Source organism: Homarus americanus, unplaced genomic scaffold (genome assembly GCF_018991925.1).
Source record: "Homarus americanus isolate GMGI-L3 unplaced genomic scaffold, GMGI_Hamer_2.0 scaffold24260, whole genome shotgun sequence".
Classification (NCBI taxonomy): domain Eukaryota; kingdom Metazoa; phylum Arthropoda; class Malacostraca; order Decapoda; family Nephropidae; genus Homarus; species Homarus americanus.
In genome coordinates this window covers 5,510,120-5,527,131 of record NW_024721079.1, presented here as the reverse complement: position 1 = coordinate 5,527,131, position 17,012 = coordinate 5,510,120, and the positions used below count along the sequence as shown (strand labels likewise).

Genomic DNA, 17,012 nt, shown 5'->3' with positions numbered 1-17,012 from the left:
TCCATAGTGATTAGGAAATTACATTCCCAGCCACATTTAAAGTTCTTCTTTTAATGATAATTCTGTACTGTATTAACCTTTTAATGGCAGTCATCATCAGTGGAAGTTAGCTGTAGGGATGGCAGCCATCATCAGTGGCCAGTTCATGTTCTTTGCATTCTATATTTTATCAATTGAATATTAAAACATAGTACAGTTGGGTCTTCATTTACGCGGTCAATTGAACCCGCGGAGTACCGCGTAAAACGAGAAACACGTAAATGAAATAACAGAACATATGGGATTAATTGAAATAAGAGAATGGGCCGACCCCCAAACTCCACTTTTTCCGACACAATGTGTACCTTGTAGTCAAAATAACCTCTTAATTTTATGGTGGTATGCATACACAATTAATAATTAAGAGAAATATCAATAATCTTAGGTTTTTTAACACTTACTTTAGTAGAAAAGATGGCTGGGCACACGGGGATGGGGGGTTGGTTACGAGGCAGAGTGCAGATTATTGGCCCTCACCTGTATCACTTGTATCAATTGTATCACTATCCACCACAGAGGCTTGCAGGGCCTCTTTGTCAAACCCCTCAAAGTCCATATAAGTCCATATCCTCCCTATCACTTACTTGGGCCGGCTGTGGCGGGTGGCGGGTGAAGAACTCGGTAATGTTTTGATAACTGGGTGACCTTGTGCGCACCCTGCCCGCGTCGTTTCCCACGTAAATGACCAAATTTGCCGCGTAAATCAAGCATTTCAATTCTGGCAAGGCACCGGGTAAATGACAAAACGCGTAAACCAAAACCGCGTAAATCCAGACTCAACTGTACTGTATATTCAACTCACAATACAGTCTGTTGTTTTCTCCTTGAGGAGAGGCCGAAGTTAGGTGAGTAATGTAGAGAACCACACGGCCGGTTGGTAATTTTAAGCCACTGGGATAATATCCATCTCAAAGAATGCATTTCAAATTGTGTGTTAACCCCTTGATCCTAATACAGTACTGTACTTACACAGGGGAAAGATGAAAAATATGAGACACAACCATGTACATGCTAACCTTGGCTCTGCATAAACAAAATTTGGATAATAAAAAGTTGACTGTGTATGTGAGAATCCAGTTCTCATGAAGCCAGTATAAATGAGGGCAGCCAATATTTGTTCTGTTCACCACCTTTACTAATGCCCCTCTTGAGTTCCCTTGTCTCTATTTATATAATTTTTTTCTCTTATTTATCATTCATGTTTTTCTGAATTTTCTTTGTCCTTTTCAACTTTTTTTCTATTCCTCACTTTTTTCTGATCCATTCTAGTGTTCTCTTTCTGTGTGTCATCCTGAGGACTTTTGATTTTATAATTGCTTCAGGCAAAGTCTGAAAACGTTTGTATTGATAGGAATCAAGCTACTTTATTGTTAATTACCAACAATCAGAGTGAGAAAAAACAACCAAATATACTCAAGTTGTGTATGCATTTCTATGCAGCTGGCAACAGCATTCCCCTCCAAGGCCAGGTGCAGTACATGCATTCTGCCCAGGGAATCATCTAACTTAATTCTAAATTTGAATCCAATATTATACAGCACAACTTTCCTTGAACCTGAATAAGAATTGCCTATCCTAAAGTGGAGAAACTGAGAGATGATATGCTGGAGTACTGTATTATAATGCTGTGCAGCATTTTCTATTATAATGTGAGATTGAACTGAACAAAAACTGGTTTTTAGAAAAAAAGGCTTTTTTTTATGTTGAGACAGCCTCAAGGAAAACTGAAAGGATCAGTGTTTCGTAGTGTTGGTCTGAGCAAAAGGTCATACTGCATCTGAAAAATGTACTGTATTGATAAATTTTACAAAACAAATTTGGAGATTAAGGCTATTGGTACAGTGCCAGAATTATAGACATGAAGGGTTTAGTGATGGATCATTTGTGAATTTTGTGAATTAAGGAAATTAAATATCAGGGAAATAGAAATTAATTTCAAAGTTATAATTCACAAAAATTGGACTTCAGAAACTACAGAGGCACTTGTGTTTTATCTGAATATTCCAGAAGAGACACTAATTGATGGGTGAGGAATAGATATCCAAATAGATTATCTTCTACATGGAAGGAATTGTGTAGAAGAATTTATTCCCAGAGAGGAGAGTTGCCTAGGGGAGCATTTATGCTCATACACAAATGCCATCTTGATACATAAATTAGCACAACCTTTTGATTATTTTTACCTCCTTGAATCTCAAAACAATCATGAAACCATTAAAATTGTTTCTACACAATTGATATCTGTTTCCTCCCTAATTTAGATTTTTTTTTTTATGGGGATTAGCCCACCCGGGCACAGGTCACCGACCCACGTTGGGGCCTGGGTTGCACAAATGTAATAATAATAATAATTCATAGTAAATAAAAATTTTAATAAAAAATTCAAAATTGAAAAAATATAATAATAATAGCACTGTAATAATAATGATAATAATAATAATAATAATAAAAATATTAATACAGAAATGAAAAAAGGTCAAAAGTGAGAAACAATGTATGTTGTGTTGTTAATAGTACTAGAAACAATTGAGACCCTGCAATTGTGTGTAAATGAGGCACAAAGTCAACCTGGGACTTGGTAATAATTTTTGTGATGCCATATGGAAGCAGGGTCTACCATTAGACAATGCTTCCAATATCTTCCCAGGCGGTAGTACTGATCTCCTTTATCCATTAATTGTCCCCAAAGCAGCAGATTGACCTTTTGCCATAGTTTTTGTCAGACTAAATATCATTGATAACAGGAAAAGCCTAACTCTTTTTAATCACAGTTTGGGTTTCTGAATCTTATATAACTTTGGGTCACTTTCTTTCACTTTTTTTTTTTTTAAGGAAGAGTTTAGTAACAAGATGGAACAGTTCCTAGTGCTTCCTTCTCTCCCAGTGCTGGATGTTGACAACTTTTTCTCTGAATAAACTTGAACCAAGCAATACATTTTGGTAAAGGAACTGCAAATTAGCCCCCTTCCAGAATAAGACGCTTAGTTTATACTTAAAGACGTTTCAATATCTGCCAGGTTTGAAACATCTAATAATTACTTAATAAGTAGTATCGGGTGGACACGTCGCTACCTGGCATTTAATTGCAATTGTATGCAACGTCACCTCCCTCTCCACCTCCTGCTCAGGTATTCAAAGCTAGGCGTCGCATTCTGGATTGAACAAAAAGCCGTTTTTTTCTAAAAACCAGTTTTTGTGATATAGTCCAGAATGCGACGCCAATAACCCACCCATCTCCACCCCTTGAGAGTTGACTTTTGTTTACTGCTCGCTCTAAGGCAAGAGATGACGGTGGCAGTGCGTGTGATGGAGGGTGTGGGAGGGGGTTTTGAGAATTGCAATTAAATGCCAGGTAGCGACGTGTCCTAATATTACTTATTAAGTAATTATTAGATGTTTTAATTGCCTGTATGTTGGCCTCGCGAGTTATTGCTAGGCATTAACATACCTAGGTATAAGCTAGGCATCGCATTCTGGACTATATCACAAAAACTGTTTTTTTAGAAAAAACGTTTTTTTCCCGTCTCAAATCTTCACATAAGCTAATGACTTCATTAGTATTCATTTGCTACATACGATTGAATGTGAAGAGGTGTAGAAGTTAAAGGGATATGTGATTGGCTTTGATCAAGGATGAGTGAAGCTTAGATAATTCAGCTGACACACAAGGTCATATGTAGCCTCTACTAAATAAAAGGCACTATATCAGTGATGTTTATTAGTAATATCACTGTTGTCATGTGCATCTCTCATGGCTACTTTCTCACCTGAATGAAAGAAAATCACAAAATATCATGACAATGACTTGAGTGTCTTAAATTCTCATATATATGTCAGCATTTGGAAAAGTTTTGAAGCCAGAATTGGAGCTTAAGTGGCAGAGGGGTTAAACTTATCTTTAAATGAGACAGGGCAGCCAGTTTACGAAAACCATTCAAGCCTCAGACTTTTTGGTGATTTACAGTGGTTTAGATTTCATTGGTGTTTATTGGGTATTAATAAGACTGCAGTCAAGAGGATGACACCTTTTGTGATAGGTAAAAATACCTCAAATTATTATTTTTTTCTTTCCCACTCATATTTTTCTCCTATGCCTCATCTCTTATTTATCCCTCTTCACTTATCTCTGTTTTTTTTTCACTTCATTACATTATTTCTGCTATATTTATTTTTAAACTCTACTTTCATCTTGAACTATATAGTATCTCATTTTTGTTCAACCCAGAATGGGACATTCTGGGTCATATCACAAAAACTGGTTTTTAGAAAAAAATGGCTTTTTCTTTTTTGCATATAGTATTTACCTTCTTGCCCCATGCTCTTTCTCCTTAATGCCCTCCCTTCATCTGCTTCTTCCTTCCTCCATTTCTATGTAATTACCACAAACAGTCCTCCATTTCATGTTCCCCTTCTCTCCTGTACTTATTCCTTTTCTATTTGTGAAAAGTCACCTTTGCCTGGCCTTCTTTATTCTTACATTTTTTCTTCTCCGGGCTTTTCTTCTGGCTTCTAACCTCGCCTACGCTTGGCCATGGATAGGTAGTGGAGGTCGTGAACCGCCATCTGGGACAAAACCGCCGACAGTTGAAACTACAACACCTGGTGTTCCCGGTAAGGTCTCTTTTTCTCCTTATTCCCTGGCAATTTCTTTCTTTTAGGAATTAGTCATATTCATTTGATGTTCTTATTTTAAGTCATTATGTAGTACTGTTGTTTTATGGTAGTATATGCTTGTACCTATTTATTTTTGTTACACTCACTTCAGTGTATTTGTTACTTATTCTATAATACTGATACTCTCACTTAGATCATTATGTGTATGACAACTTTACTTCAGGTAGTCATTTTAGAATTTGCTTTGCTTGTGCTGAGATAGTTGTCTTGAAGCGGATTTAAAGCCTTGCAATGCATTTCTGTTTCACATTGCTGGTGTAAAACTTCTCTCATCAATTTCACTCACTTGTAAGTTCATTGTCTACATCATTTCATATCCAGAATGCCCACTTACACATTATCTGTTTCTAGTAGGCATGTGTAGATCTAATCAAATGAAAGTCCACCACTGCAAATGATAGTGTATGTTTACTATTATTATTATTCCCAAAACACTATGCATGTTTCTTAAGGTTTGCTGAGTCTGATACTCAGATAGATAATATAACCACCAACAGAACCCAGACTTCCTATTTGAAACAAAATGTGAGAATATGATATTGTACTTTATTAAAGAGAAAGTAAAGGAGGAAAGCTGTTCTGCATTTTCTCCATTCTCCATGAGTTGGATGTTTCCAGTTTGGTTTTATTTGTTTGAGTTGAATATTTCCAGTTTGTTTTGCTACTTTCTTGTTTAAATTGTGATTATTTTGTAGATTTTTTGTTTATTGCATGAACCAGAATATATATTATGTTCAATTATACTGCATATTGGTTTTCTAGGATATATATATATATATATATATATATATATATATATATATATATATATATATATATATATACTGTATATATATTCTTTCAAATGTGATTTATGATTTTTGTTCTTTAAAGCTAATTTTATATACATCATTTTACAGTATATGATTATAGCATGGTTGTGTTCCCAACTGATTCCTCTGGCTCCACATATGTTCCAACGATATTGAACCCTGCAGGTATTGCTTCTTATTTTATCATTAATTTATCATTAATTTGTTCCTTAAATTTGTTTCATTGCTTTATGTTGCTGTACAAATGCTTCATGATTTTGTTAAGTAATCAGAGCCACAAAGCTAGATGTAATAAGAAAGTAATTCAATATTTACAGTGTACATTTCTAAGTGCAAAAGTATAGGTTGCAATATATTGTACTGTACTAGTCACCAGAAATTTCAACCCCAAAAATATTACAGCAGTATTTAAACAAATCACATTTTTTATTCACTCACACATTTGCAATTCTGTCAGGTTCAGCATTCTGTACCTGTATTTCAGAAAGTATGCTTAGTCTGTGATCTTAACAGTATGGTCTTAGGTCTTATTACATTGCTGATATATAATCACGATTGAATCATTTGCCTTATATCTTGGTTTAATTAGATTGGCTTAAAAGTTAGCTATCGACTCATTGGTACTTGATAAATCCTATAGCACGTCTCCCTTGGGAGCATATAAGTGTTTTTTTTTTTATGGAAAAAATTTAACACACACATACATACATACATACATTTATTATGATAATAAAAGATATAACAACTTGGCTGTTCAAATTATCCATAACAAAACTTGTATTGGCTTGGCGAGTTATTGCTAAGCATTAACATACCTACTGTAGGTATAAAGCTAGACTTCGCATTCTGGATTGAACAAAAAAAAAGAAAAAATACTGCATTGCCATTTGACAATCATTTCACTAAGGACACTGGAGCGTGCTTCCCCTCCCCCTCCCACGATTGTGTGCTAATTCCTGCATACCTTATGGTAATCATTTCTTGTATTTAATTTTTTGCACATCGTGAACAACTGTGTATGCATATAACAGAGTAAAAAAGAAAAAAGGAAATTACATATACAGCTACTCCCTGACTTATGACCTACTTGACTTACGACCACCCGGACATACGACCGCCTCAGTCGTACCAAAATTTTGTCAAATTACGTATTTTTTAATCCCAACGTCAGCGATTGCGCTGTGTACTGACAAAATTTTCGTTTGTAATTCACTTTAAAATGGCTGGCAAGCTTAAAAGTGAGAGTTTTGTGGTGCTGAGAAGAAAAATACACCCATTTTAGATTTTCTATGTACAGTATTATTTAAGCATTTTCGACTTACGACCATTTCGACTTACGACCTGGATTTGGGTCCCTAACCCCGTCGTAAGTTGGGAAGCAGCTGTATCTACCCAAAATTACAAGTTGAAAAATAACAACACAGCTCACACCTCGGCCTGGTAGGGGGAGAGCTAAGGGGATGTAGTTTAGGGACAGTCTAACTTGGCAACTTGCCAAGTCTACACACCCATTCACTTCACTTACATACAGACCCATGCTCCTCATTTTTTATTATTATTATATAACAACATACCATCTCCACGGAGGTGTACTGTAAAATTTTTATGACTACAGTGTATTTTGTTTATATTAAGCTGTTTTCTATGTATTTGATTCATATTAAATTAAATGTCCAATACAGGTATTGTTTAGTGAAAGAACAGTCAACTTAGTTAGGCTTTGACGAGTGTTATCCACAGTCATGGAACCTATCCCATTTACCTTAAGCCTTTAGTTTTGCCAACCACGGATTTGCCAACCACTGGAACTACTATACAGTATATATACAGTGGTCCCTCGGTTAACGAACACAATCCGTTCCAGCAGGTTGTTCGTTAACCGAAAAATTTGTTAACCGAAACCATTGTTTCAATGGGTTTTTGGGTAATTGGTTCCAGCTCACCGAAAATTGCCTAAATTCAACAAAAATGGTAGAAAAGTTCACTTACTTTGAGGTGTGTATGTAGAAGGCTCCTGGATGATGATGATGATGATGATGGGAATTAGAATGAGGGTGGCGGAAGGAGAAAGAGAGCATTGAGGGGTGGAAAGAAGTCACCCCATGGCACCATTTCTCACCCTATAAAATTTGAATTTCTCTTGGTGTATTTCAGATTATTTCTTTAAATCAACACTGCACTCGTATATTGTCAATATGTAAAATATATTTTCAAAATGACCAATAATTTTGTAGAAACACAGAAAAAAAGCATTTAGTTGAGAGAAATTAAACCCAGATGTTACCTCCGAAATTGAAACAGAGGGCCATGCCTATTTGCTTGTGTTGAGAGGCTGGATGCGCGCATTAAACTAGTCACTTTACCTTCAATTGTAACCAATAATTGTTGTTAAAATGACTAAGGTGAATATTAAACTTTTAAAATTATTGAATAGTATAAACTTCTTGATATTTACTAAAATAGTAAGGAATTTAAGCCCTAGAACCGATTAATGTATTGGCGGACTAATACTAAAGCTGGTTGACCGGCCAGTGCAAGCGAAAACATGTTGAGGTCGGTTCGTAAGAAATTCATTAACCGAATTTTTGTTCGTTAACCGAATTTAAGAATCTTATGGGAGGCAGTTCGTTAACCGAAATTTCGTTAACCGAGGCGTTCGTTAACCGAGGGACCACTGTACTTAACAACACATACACACACAGAGGACTTATTTCATCAGAAATGGTCAGGACCTAAGAGTTTTCAGATAAAGGACATTGCATTATTTGTCTCCCCAATAATGGCTAATACAGCAGTATTATATGCTGAATTACCAGACACCTGAGCATCCAGAACATGATAAGAACAGATTAGGGATTCTCCAGTAATTATATTCCAAGAAGATTTACTCCAGAATAATAACAGGACAAAGAAAACAATTAGGGCATGGTCAGGGCACTAAGTAATATACTGTATCCTGTACATTAAAATATCTTCATATCTGGTGGGTATGTATCGAAAGTACTGATTTGTTACAGTAATATTTTTTTAATAAGAATGTACTGGAGGGGATATATACTGTATTAATGTTCATTTGGTAAATCAAATCACCTGAGTGATGTTACTGTACACTTAGGAGTGTAGGATGAACCAAACACTAAATTTATCTAGTGTACAGAAATGCGGTATACTATACAGTATTTATCTTACTGTACGATGGGTTTGTATTGATGCACAGATACTGTATACAGAAGAGGATAATACTTTGAAAGCAAAACATAACCCTAATGATGAGGCTTTAGTCTTTCACACACATTTCTGACAAACTATATAGATTTATACAGTACTGTATTAGAAAACAGTATCTTAATGTCATTTTAGGGTGTTTGGTATCGAATAGAAATATTAATTTCTAAAAAAATATTAGTAGAATATTTTTCTTAATCCAAATGTGCTGGAGACTACATAGGCTATTTAGTTTGTTACGTTTATATGTTTTCTAATATGTTTGCACTGAACAAAGATATTAAATTATTGTTTAGCTACTAGTTTTCTTGAATGGAGATGTGCTGGAGTAGATATTAATTTGTTATGCTCTACTACATTTACATTATGATCATTGAAGACAACCAGGTTGTTGTGTGGAAGAGTGTAGTCTTATGCATGTTACGTACAATGAGGCACGAGTCTGTATAGTAAACCCCCACATTTATAGTACAGTACTTTTAGCTTTTTATTCAGTAAAACAAATTTATGATTTTCAGCCTATTGAATGACATAAGTGTGTAAGGTTGGATATATATATATATATATATATATATATATATATATATATATATATATATATATATATATATATATATATATATATATATATATATATATATATATATATATATATATATATATATATATATATATATATATATATATATATATATATATATATATATATATATATATATATATATATATATATATATATATATATATATATATATATATATATATATACACACACACACACACAGTTAACCCTCACTTTACGCGGTTAATGTAACCCGCATGGTCCCGCGTAAAGTGAATAACATAACATATGGGATTAATTGAAATAGAGTCCGGGCCGACCCCCCAAACTCCACTTTTTGACAACACACAACTATGTTGTAGTAAAAATTTTATCTTAACTTTATGATGGTATGAAAAAACAAGTAATATAGAAGAGGTTAGGTTAGGAAAAATAAAGGTTAACATAGGAAAAATAAAGGTTAGGTTAGAAAAACTAAAAGTTATGTGGAACACTTACGTTAGTAGAAGAGATGGGTCGGCATACGGGGATGGAGGCTGGTTCCGAGGCAGAGGGCAGATTACTGGCCCTCAGGTGAATCACCATTACTAGGTGAATCACCATCACTGTCACTTACAGTTGTCAGGGCTTCCCTGACAAATCCCTCAAAGTCATCTTCACTGTCACTATCACTGGCTTGGGCTGGCTGTGGTGGGTTGCGGGCGAAGAACTCGGTTATGCTTTTTTGACGGCTGGTGTTTATGTTGTCTTGATACACCATGATGTACGGCTCCATAGCCTGCACCAGCCGGGTATGGAAGACTTCATAGCGGTCATCGTCATTGTCGCGGGAAAGGAAGGACTTCATTTTCTCTGCACACTCCATGGCACCCTTAATATCACTATGAGTTAAACTGTGTTCTTCGGAGAATGACGCACCTTCTTCCTCCTCTTCACTGGCGTGATCTTCTTCCAACATCTCGTCGGCAGTCACTTCAGGATCTCTGATCACCTCCAGGATGTCGTCGTTGGTGGTCTCGGAGAAGCCTGGAACTGTAACAGTCTGCGCAGCTTCTCTGGCAAGGTCCACTGCTACTGCAACAGTCTGAACCTCACCAGTCACAGATTGACTCCTCCTCTCACCTGGTATTCCATGCAACACATGTCTCCATGCGTGACGAATTGTAGCAATAGACAGCTGATCCCATGACTCCACCAAGAAGTCCACAGCTTTCTTGATGTTAAATACTCTCCAGAATTGTTTGAACAGTATTTTTTGCTGTGCCAACTGTTGATCCTCATCTTCTTCGCTCTTGCTATCGGTGGTGGTGTCACTCAGGTTACGCAACTCTTCCCTGGTGTTGGTGTAGTCGTTCAGGAGTTTGAATTTTTTTGTTGAGAATGCAGCTTTTACATTACAGATTAACTCTTGGTCCATGGGCTGTAATATAGACGTAGTGTTGGGAGGAAGGAAGACCACTTTTACGTTGGGGTGACGATCTAACAGTAGGGGCGAGTGTCCTGGTGCGTTGTCCAGCAGCAACAAAATATTGAATGGCACATTCTGTCGCTCACAAAATTTCTTTACATCGGGAACAAAACAGTCATCAAACCAGGAGAGGGACAGTGTAGAGAACATCCACGCCTTACGTGCGGTCAGCCAGTGGACATTTAGCTTGGTCATGTCCATGGTTTTGTAGGCGTGCGGCTTGCGTGCTGTGTGGATCACCAATAACTTGAGCTTACAGGTACCGGAGGCATTGGTGGTAAACAGGACGGTGATGCGTTCCTTCTGCATCTTCCGGCCCCGAATCCTGCTGGCATTCTTTACAACGAAGGACTTGGAAGGTAGCTTTTTCCAGAAAAAACCAGATTCGTCCATGTTAAACACCTGGTCGTCACTGTACTGTCCTTCCTCCATAATCTCACGTAAAAACGGAGGAAATTCCCTAGCCGCAGCACGGTCAGCACTCGCTTCTTCACCACCAATGTTTATATTGGTGATCTTGTTCCGGATCTTAAACCTCTGTAACCACCCAGAGGAAGCATTAAAGGGTTTGGGCTCTGTAATTCCCATCTTTCGTGCCACTGCCATGTACAGTTCACGTGCGTAGTCCTTAACAGAGCGCGTGTCGACCGCCATGTTCCGTCGCGCCTGACGCACCAAGTACCTCACAAGTAATTTTTCTGTCTTGAGAAGCACCTGGTTGTGAAAATACTTGATCATAGAAGCACCTGTAGACTTTGTGATCTTCATGTGCTCCTTTATCTTGGCTGCATCCTTCTTTATTGTTCGAATCGTAGATTCATTCACACCATGCTGGCGCGCCAAATCAACCTGCCTTGTTCCTTTCTCCAACTCTTGGATGATGGTATACTTCACCTCGTAGCTTAAGGAACGTCGTGTCTTCTTTGGCTTAGTGCCGCTGGGTCCAGGTAAGGAAAGGTTTCTCTCTGGGGGTGGTGGTCCGGCGGAAGCCATTTTACTGAACAATGGATGCACGATTACACGGTGTGGCCTTGAGGGATGAAACTGCCGCGGCTAGGTCAAGCGTCGTCTTTCCTCCCTCCCTCCCTCCCCCCCCCGGGTGGACACGTCATAATACTTTAAGCAAATTACAGCTAGCAGCAGAGGCGGGTAGGGATGCATGGCCAATCACAGTCGGATACGTCATATGACGTCAGTGATAATGCAACAAAGACACACACTGCACAACCTTACCGCGCGGCTTGCCCAAGCGGAGGGAGGAGGAGGGAGAGGCGAGGAGCACAGGCGGGCGGGTGGCAGGTGGGGCGAATCTAAAAATAGCGTCGCGCCGGACACACTCCGCGTAATGGGGTTCACGTACCGCGTAATGTGAGCACGTTAGGTTCTGGCAAGGCACCGCGTAAACGTGGAAACGCGGAATGTGGGACCGCGTAAAGTGAGGGTTAACTGTATATGTATATATATATATATATATATATATATATATATATATATATATATATATATATATATATATATATATATATATATATATATATATATATATATATATATATATATATATATATATATATATATATATATATATATATATATATATATATATATATATATATATATATATACACACACACACACACACACACACACACTGGTCCCACAATTCGTTCCAGTAGGTTGCTCGTTAACCAAAACCATTGTTTCATTGGGTAATTGGTTCCACCTCACCGAAAATTGCCTAAAATCAACAAAAAAAGGTAGTAAAGTACACTTACTTTGAGGTGTGTATGTAGAAGGCTCCTGGATGATGATGATAATGATGATGGGAATTAGAATGGGGGGTGAAGGAGAAGGGAGAAGAGAAGGCATTGGGGTGGAAGAGAGGCACCCCATGGTGCCATTTCACCCATAAAATTTTAGTTCTCTTGCTGTAATTCAAGATTATTTTCTTTAAATCAACACTGCACTGCATTATATATTGTCAATATGTAAAATAAATTTCAAATTGACCAATAATTTGCTTGGAAACAGAAAAAAAGCATTTAGTTGAAGAGAGTCTCAAGCAACTTGGTTGGCTGGCCCCGGCTGTCATAATACAGCACCTCCTCCTCCGAACTTCCGGCAAGATTAAAGGCGGTTTAGGCTTAAATTTTTTATCTTATAAAATGTCACAGACTAAAGTTAGCAGAATATAAATTGCATTGCTGGAATCTTTGCAAGACAGCAAATAATATGACAATAGACATCATATATTTTGCACTAGAGATAAACATTTTAGTCCCTTAAGTACATTTAAGTACTGTACATGTTTTTCCAACTTATTTTTCGGTAGATATAGTAACTTTCTTCATTTATTTTTAATCATTTACATGCACACACCATCTTAAATACATATTGTGAAAAAGGTAAAAAGTAGTCCGTGACGACTCAAACGACTTCGTACCGAGTCACCGGGAAGTTAAACGAATTTTTGGTCTCTAAATTTTAGCAATTTGTGCCGAAACAACGTTAAGCGAGGACTTCCTGTACCAGTGGTACAGTGATACATTCTCACATTTCTTGATTGCAGTATGAAACATGAAACATTATCATAAGCATTATTTAATGACTTAATTGTGAGCTTTTATTTTCCTCATAACTAATTCCTTGTCACTCTTTGCTGATTGCTATGTAACAATCTAAAATATCATTCCAAATATGTACAGCTCATGTTAAGTGAATCATCCCCCTGTCATACTTCTAGCACTCCTAGCTAGATGATGCATGCATAACTTTGCTCAATGATCTACTCTTTATAAATTTATAATGTTTTTTAAAGTTGGCAGTTATCAGGCATGTAGGTTTAATAAATCCCTTTATGAAATCAAATTTTAACGGATGGTCATTGAATTATTGAAGAGCTGGTGATAATAGTACCGGTAATTACTATTTTCCACCTAAAAAATTATTTATTTTAATTTTCAGTTGAATTCATAACTGTGTGAATCATTCTTTAATGTACTACTGACTTAGTTCAATGAAGTCTATGAAAAAAAAATCACTTTTAAGGAAAAATATTTACAGTACTCAAGAAACATTTTATATACAGTCAGTTCTGCTATAACGCGATAGTTGTGTTCTTGCAAAACCTCGCGTTCTAGAAATTCGGTTAGGTGCAGATTACTCGAAATCGAAAAAAATTTAGTAGTTAGCCTAACACAAAGGATAGCACAGTCTAAATAAATGGTACATTCATATCTAATAATGAAATCATACAGTAAATGTTACACTTTACCTTGAAAAAATATGAATATAACTTGATGGGGGAGAAGGTTGATGTTGAGGTTGAGGAGTCATGCAGACAGGATTTGACAGTTGTCATTGTCAGTGTCAGGCACTTGCTGCTTCACCACATAACTTTACATTATGAAATGCATAGCGGTTCTTAAAACCAGAAAACCATCCACTACTAGCACTAAAGGCAATCACATCATCAGGATTTTCAGCTTTTTTCTAGGTCCTCATGTATTGATAAGGCTTTCTCTTTAATGGTGAGGAAGCTGGTCCCAGATTGCTTTTTCGTTTGGTCTTCTATCCAAACACTTAGAAGCCATTCCATCTCCTAAAGTTCCCTTGGCTGTGATCTCACATTTTTGCTCGCACTCGAGGTTTTTCCAGCAATACAGCTTGCTTTAATCTTTCCTGCATTGTCTCCAATGGTGCGTAAAGTAGACTCCTTTATTCCCGTTGCACGCACAATATCACATGTTCTTTCCTTATTTTCAAAACGCTTGACAACATCAAGCTTTTCATCAAGTGTTATAGCCTTTCTTTTACGATCACCACCGGAAATGCGATCACCAGAACGCTTCCTGGAGATATTCTTCTTTTCCATAGTCACAAAATTGGAGAAACAGTAAGCAAAAATCACTGAGGTCGCTTAAAAACTTCCCACGCGTTTCAAACTGATCTGTGTGATGTAAACAGAGAGCGCGGGTGTAAAATGCTACATATTTTGTTTTTCTCTCATTTAAAATTTTACAATTTACATATACTGTACAGTTATACTGTATACATAAATATTACATAAATTATTTCTGCAATTCTTTACAAGCAAAACACATAAATCAATTGAATATGTGATGTCGAACATGAACTGTAAACACTGCTTAATCCCGCTCCAGGCGACAACAACCATTCGAGTGGAATCGCGTTATAGCCAACACGCGTTCGTGTTTTACAAATATTGTTCTTCTATTCATCAATTGTGTCACAGCCAATTCGCGTTGACAAAACACGCGTTATAGCAGAACTCACTGTAGATCATTTCTATACCATATTATTAGACCACTTCTAATATTAAATGATCAAATGTTCAGTTGATAATTTTTTATGGTCCATGCATGACAGTTTCAAGGATTTTGTTTAAGATGTTTGATCATGTAAAAGTACATCTTTGGAGATAAAATCATTTAACCCCATTTGGTAATGTGTTTTTCTGCTATGCTTGGTAATTATATTATGGTTATTGTTTTTCATCTTTTTTTTTAAGTAATATTTGTAATACAGTATCCAATAGTAAAAAAAAAAATAATGCAAAGATATTATATGCATCATATTAGGTTTTCCTTAAAACATAATTACTCGCAAGTTACTTATCATTCTCACATAAGCAAGATATAAAGATTTATTTCTGACATTTGAACAAAATACCACTGTGTAATGTGTGATAACAATGTATATTGGCCTGCACTTACATTTGGTGCAGTGATTGCACAGTTTGTTAGATGTGGCAACTCTGTGTTTGCTTATATTGAATAGTATTAAAACTCCAAGAATGGCCCTATGAAACCTTGCAATAAGAGCCAGACTAAGGATGCCAGATAAGTATTCCACATTGATGTCACATCTCGCAAAATGTGCCAGCCACTGTACAAGGTATATATGGAGGTGACTGTACATTAATAAGAAATTCTGTCATGTGCACTTTCTCATACCATCTTCCCATTATCGTCTACAGTGTCAATTTGTGACCATTGTGTAAATTTCTCGTTGATTTACCGGTAGCTGACCATTTCATAATCATTTCAATTGCTCATGAAAGTTAGGTGCAATAGTACGTATACCGCATACCAATAGTACGTACTTCCTTTTCTTTTAGTCGATACACTACTAAAAAATTATTTGTACTTTTTTCCTTTCAATATGTTGATTTAATTCCAATAATACGGTCATAACGAATACAGTGAACCCTCACTTTACACGGTTAATTCAACCCACAGGGTACCGCGGAAAGTGAGAAATGCGTAAAGTGAACAACATAACATATGGGATTAATTGAAATAGAGACCGGGCCGACCCCCAAACTCCACTTTTTCAGACACAATACCTACGTTGTAGTAAAAATAACTTCTTAATTTTATGATGGTGTGAGGATGCGGGTTCCCACTGTGGCTACACCACCCTCATCTTACTTACTTCTCTTAGTCTTACTCTTACTCAGTTCCGTCACCTATTCTTTTGGTAGCATGGACCTTCTTTTGGTAGCATGGACCTTCTTTTGGTAGCATGGTCGAGGGTCTAGGCACATGGGTATGGTAATTCTGGTATCAAGTCACTTGGATGGAAATAAAGGTAAAATACTGTGGGAGAAAGGAATACACCTAAAGTACTCTAAAAACAAGTTTATTAATATGCAATCAATGGGGAAAGATATTGTATTAATCATATAACTACCAGGCTCACCTCCTGGGCTTATTGCAGACTCAGTACTTACTCAACATACTCGTATATAATTAAACTAGCATACCGTATATCTCGGCTTATAAGACGGAATTTGAACATTAAAAAAATCTGCCCAAAGTTAGGGGGTCGTCTAAACCACCAAGTATAAAATTCTTACCTCTTAAATATTGTGGTTTAGTGTGTCAAGAGTGGTGATGGAAACATCATAAGCCACTCACAAGGTCTTACCACTAATTATTTTATACTGAAACTTACGTTTGGCAAGCTGGATTCAAATTAAGATTACCGGTATATTAAAATAATAAAAATGTATTATAAACCTGTCTAACATACCGTAAAAGAGAATTATACCCCTGTAATAAACACAGCTATCATCACACACCCCTCCCCACGCCCCCCCCCATTTGCCAGTGAGGAGACAAGAAAGGGAAAGTGACCGCGAGATTGGGCTATTTTTAGCCGTGGAGGTGGTCAGTAATGCATATCGGTATATTTACTGATAATAATA

At 36.7% G+C, this 17,012-nt stretch overlaps 1 protein-coding gene across 12 annotated transcripts in view; it reads left to right on the top strand.

Annotated features, from left to right (window-relative positions):
• Window positions 1-17,012, top strand: part of LOC121861471 (protein turtle-like) — a 129,654-nt gene that overhangs the window by 62,288 nt on the left and 50,354 nt on the right. For 8 of the 12 annotated variants that reach the window (XM_042359230.1, XM_042359228.1, XM_042359227.1 and 5 more), the window contains 2 exons: window positions 4,579-4,650; window positions 5,613-5,690. In XM_042359230.1, the coding sequence (XP_042215164.1) occupies window positions 4,579-4,650; window positions 5,613-5,690 (150 nt within the window). The remainder of the gene's footprint in view (window positions 1-4,578; window positions 4,651-5,612; window positions 5,691-17,012) is intronic. The other 4 variants (XM_042359237.1, XM_042359235.1, XM_042359238.1 and 1 more) reach the window with 2 other exon arrangements.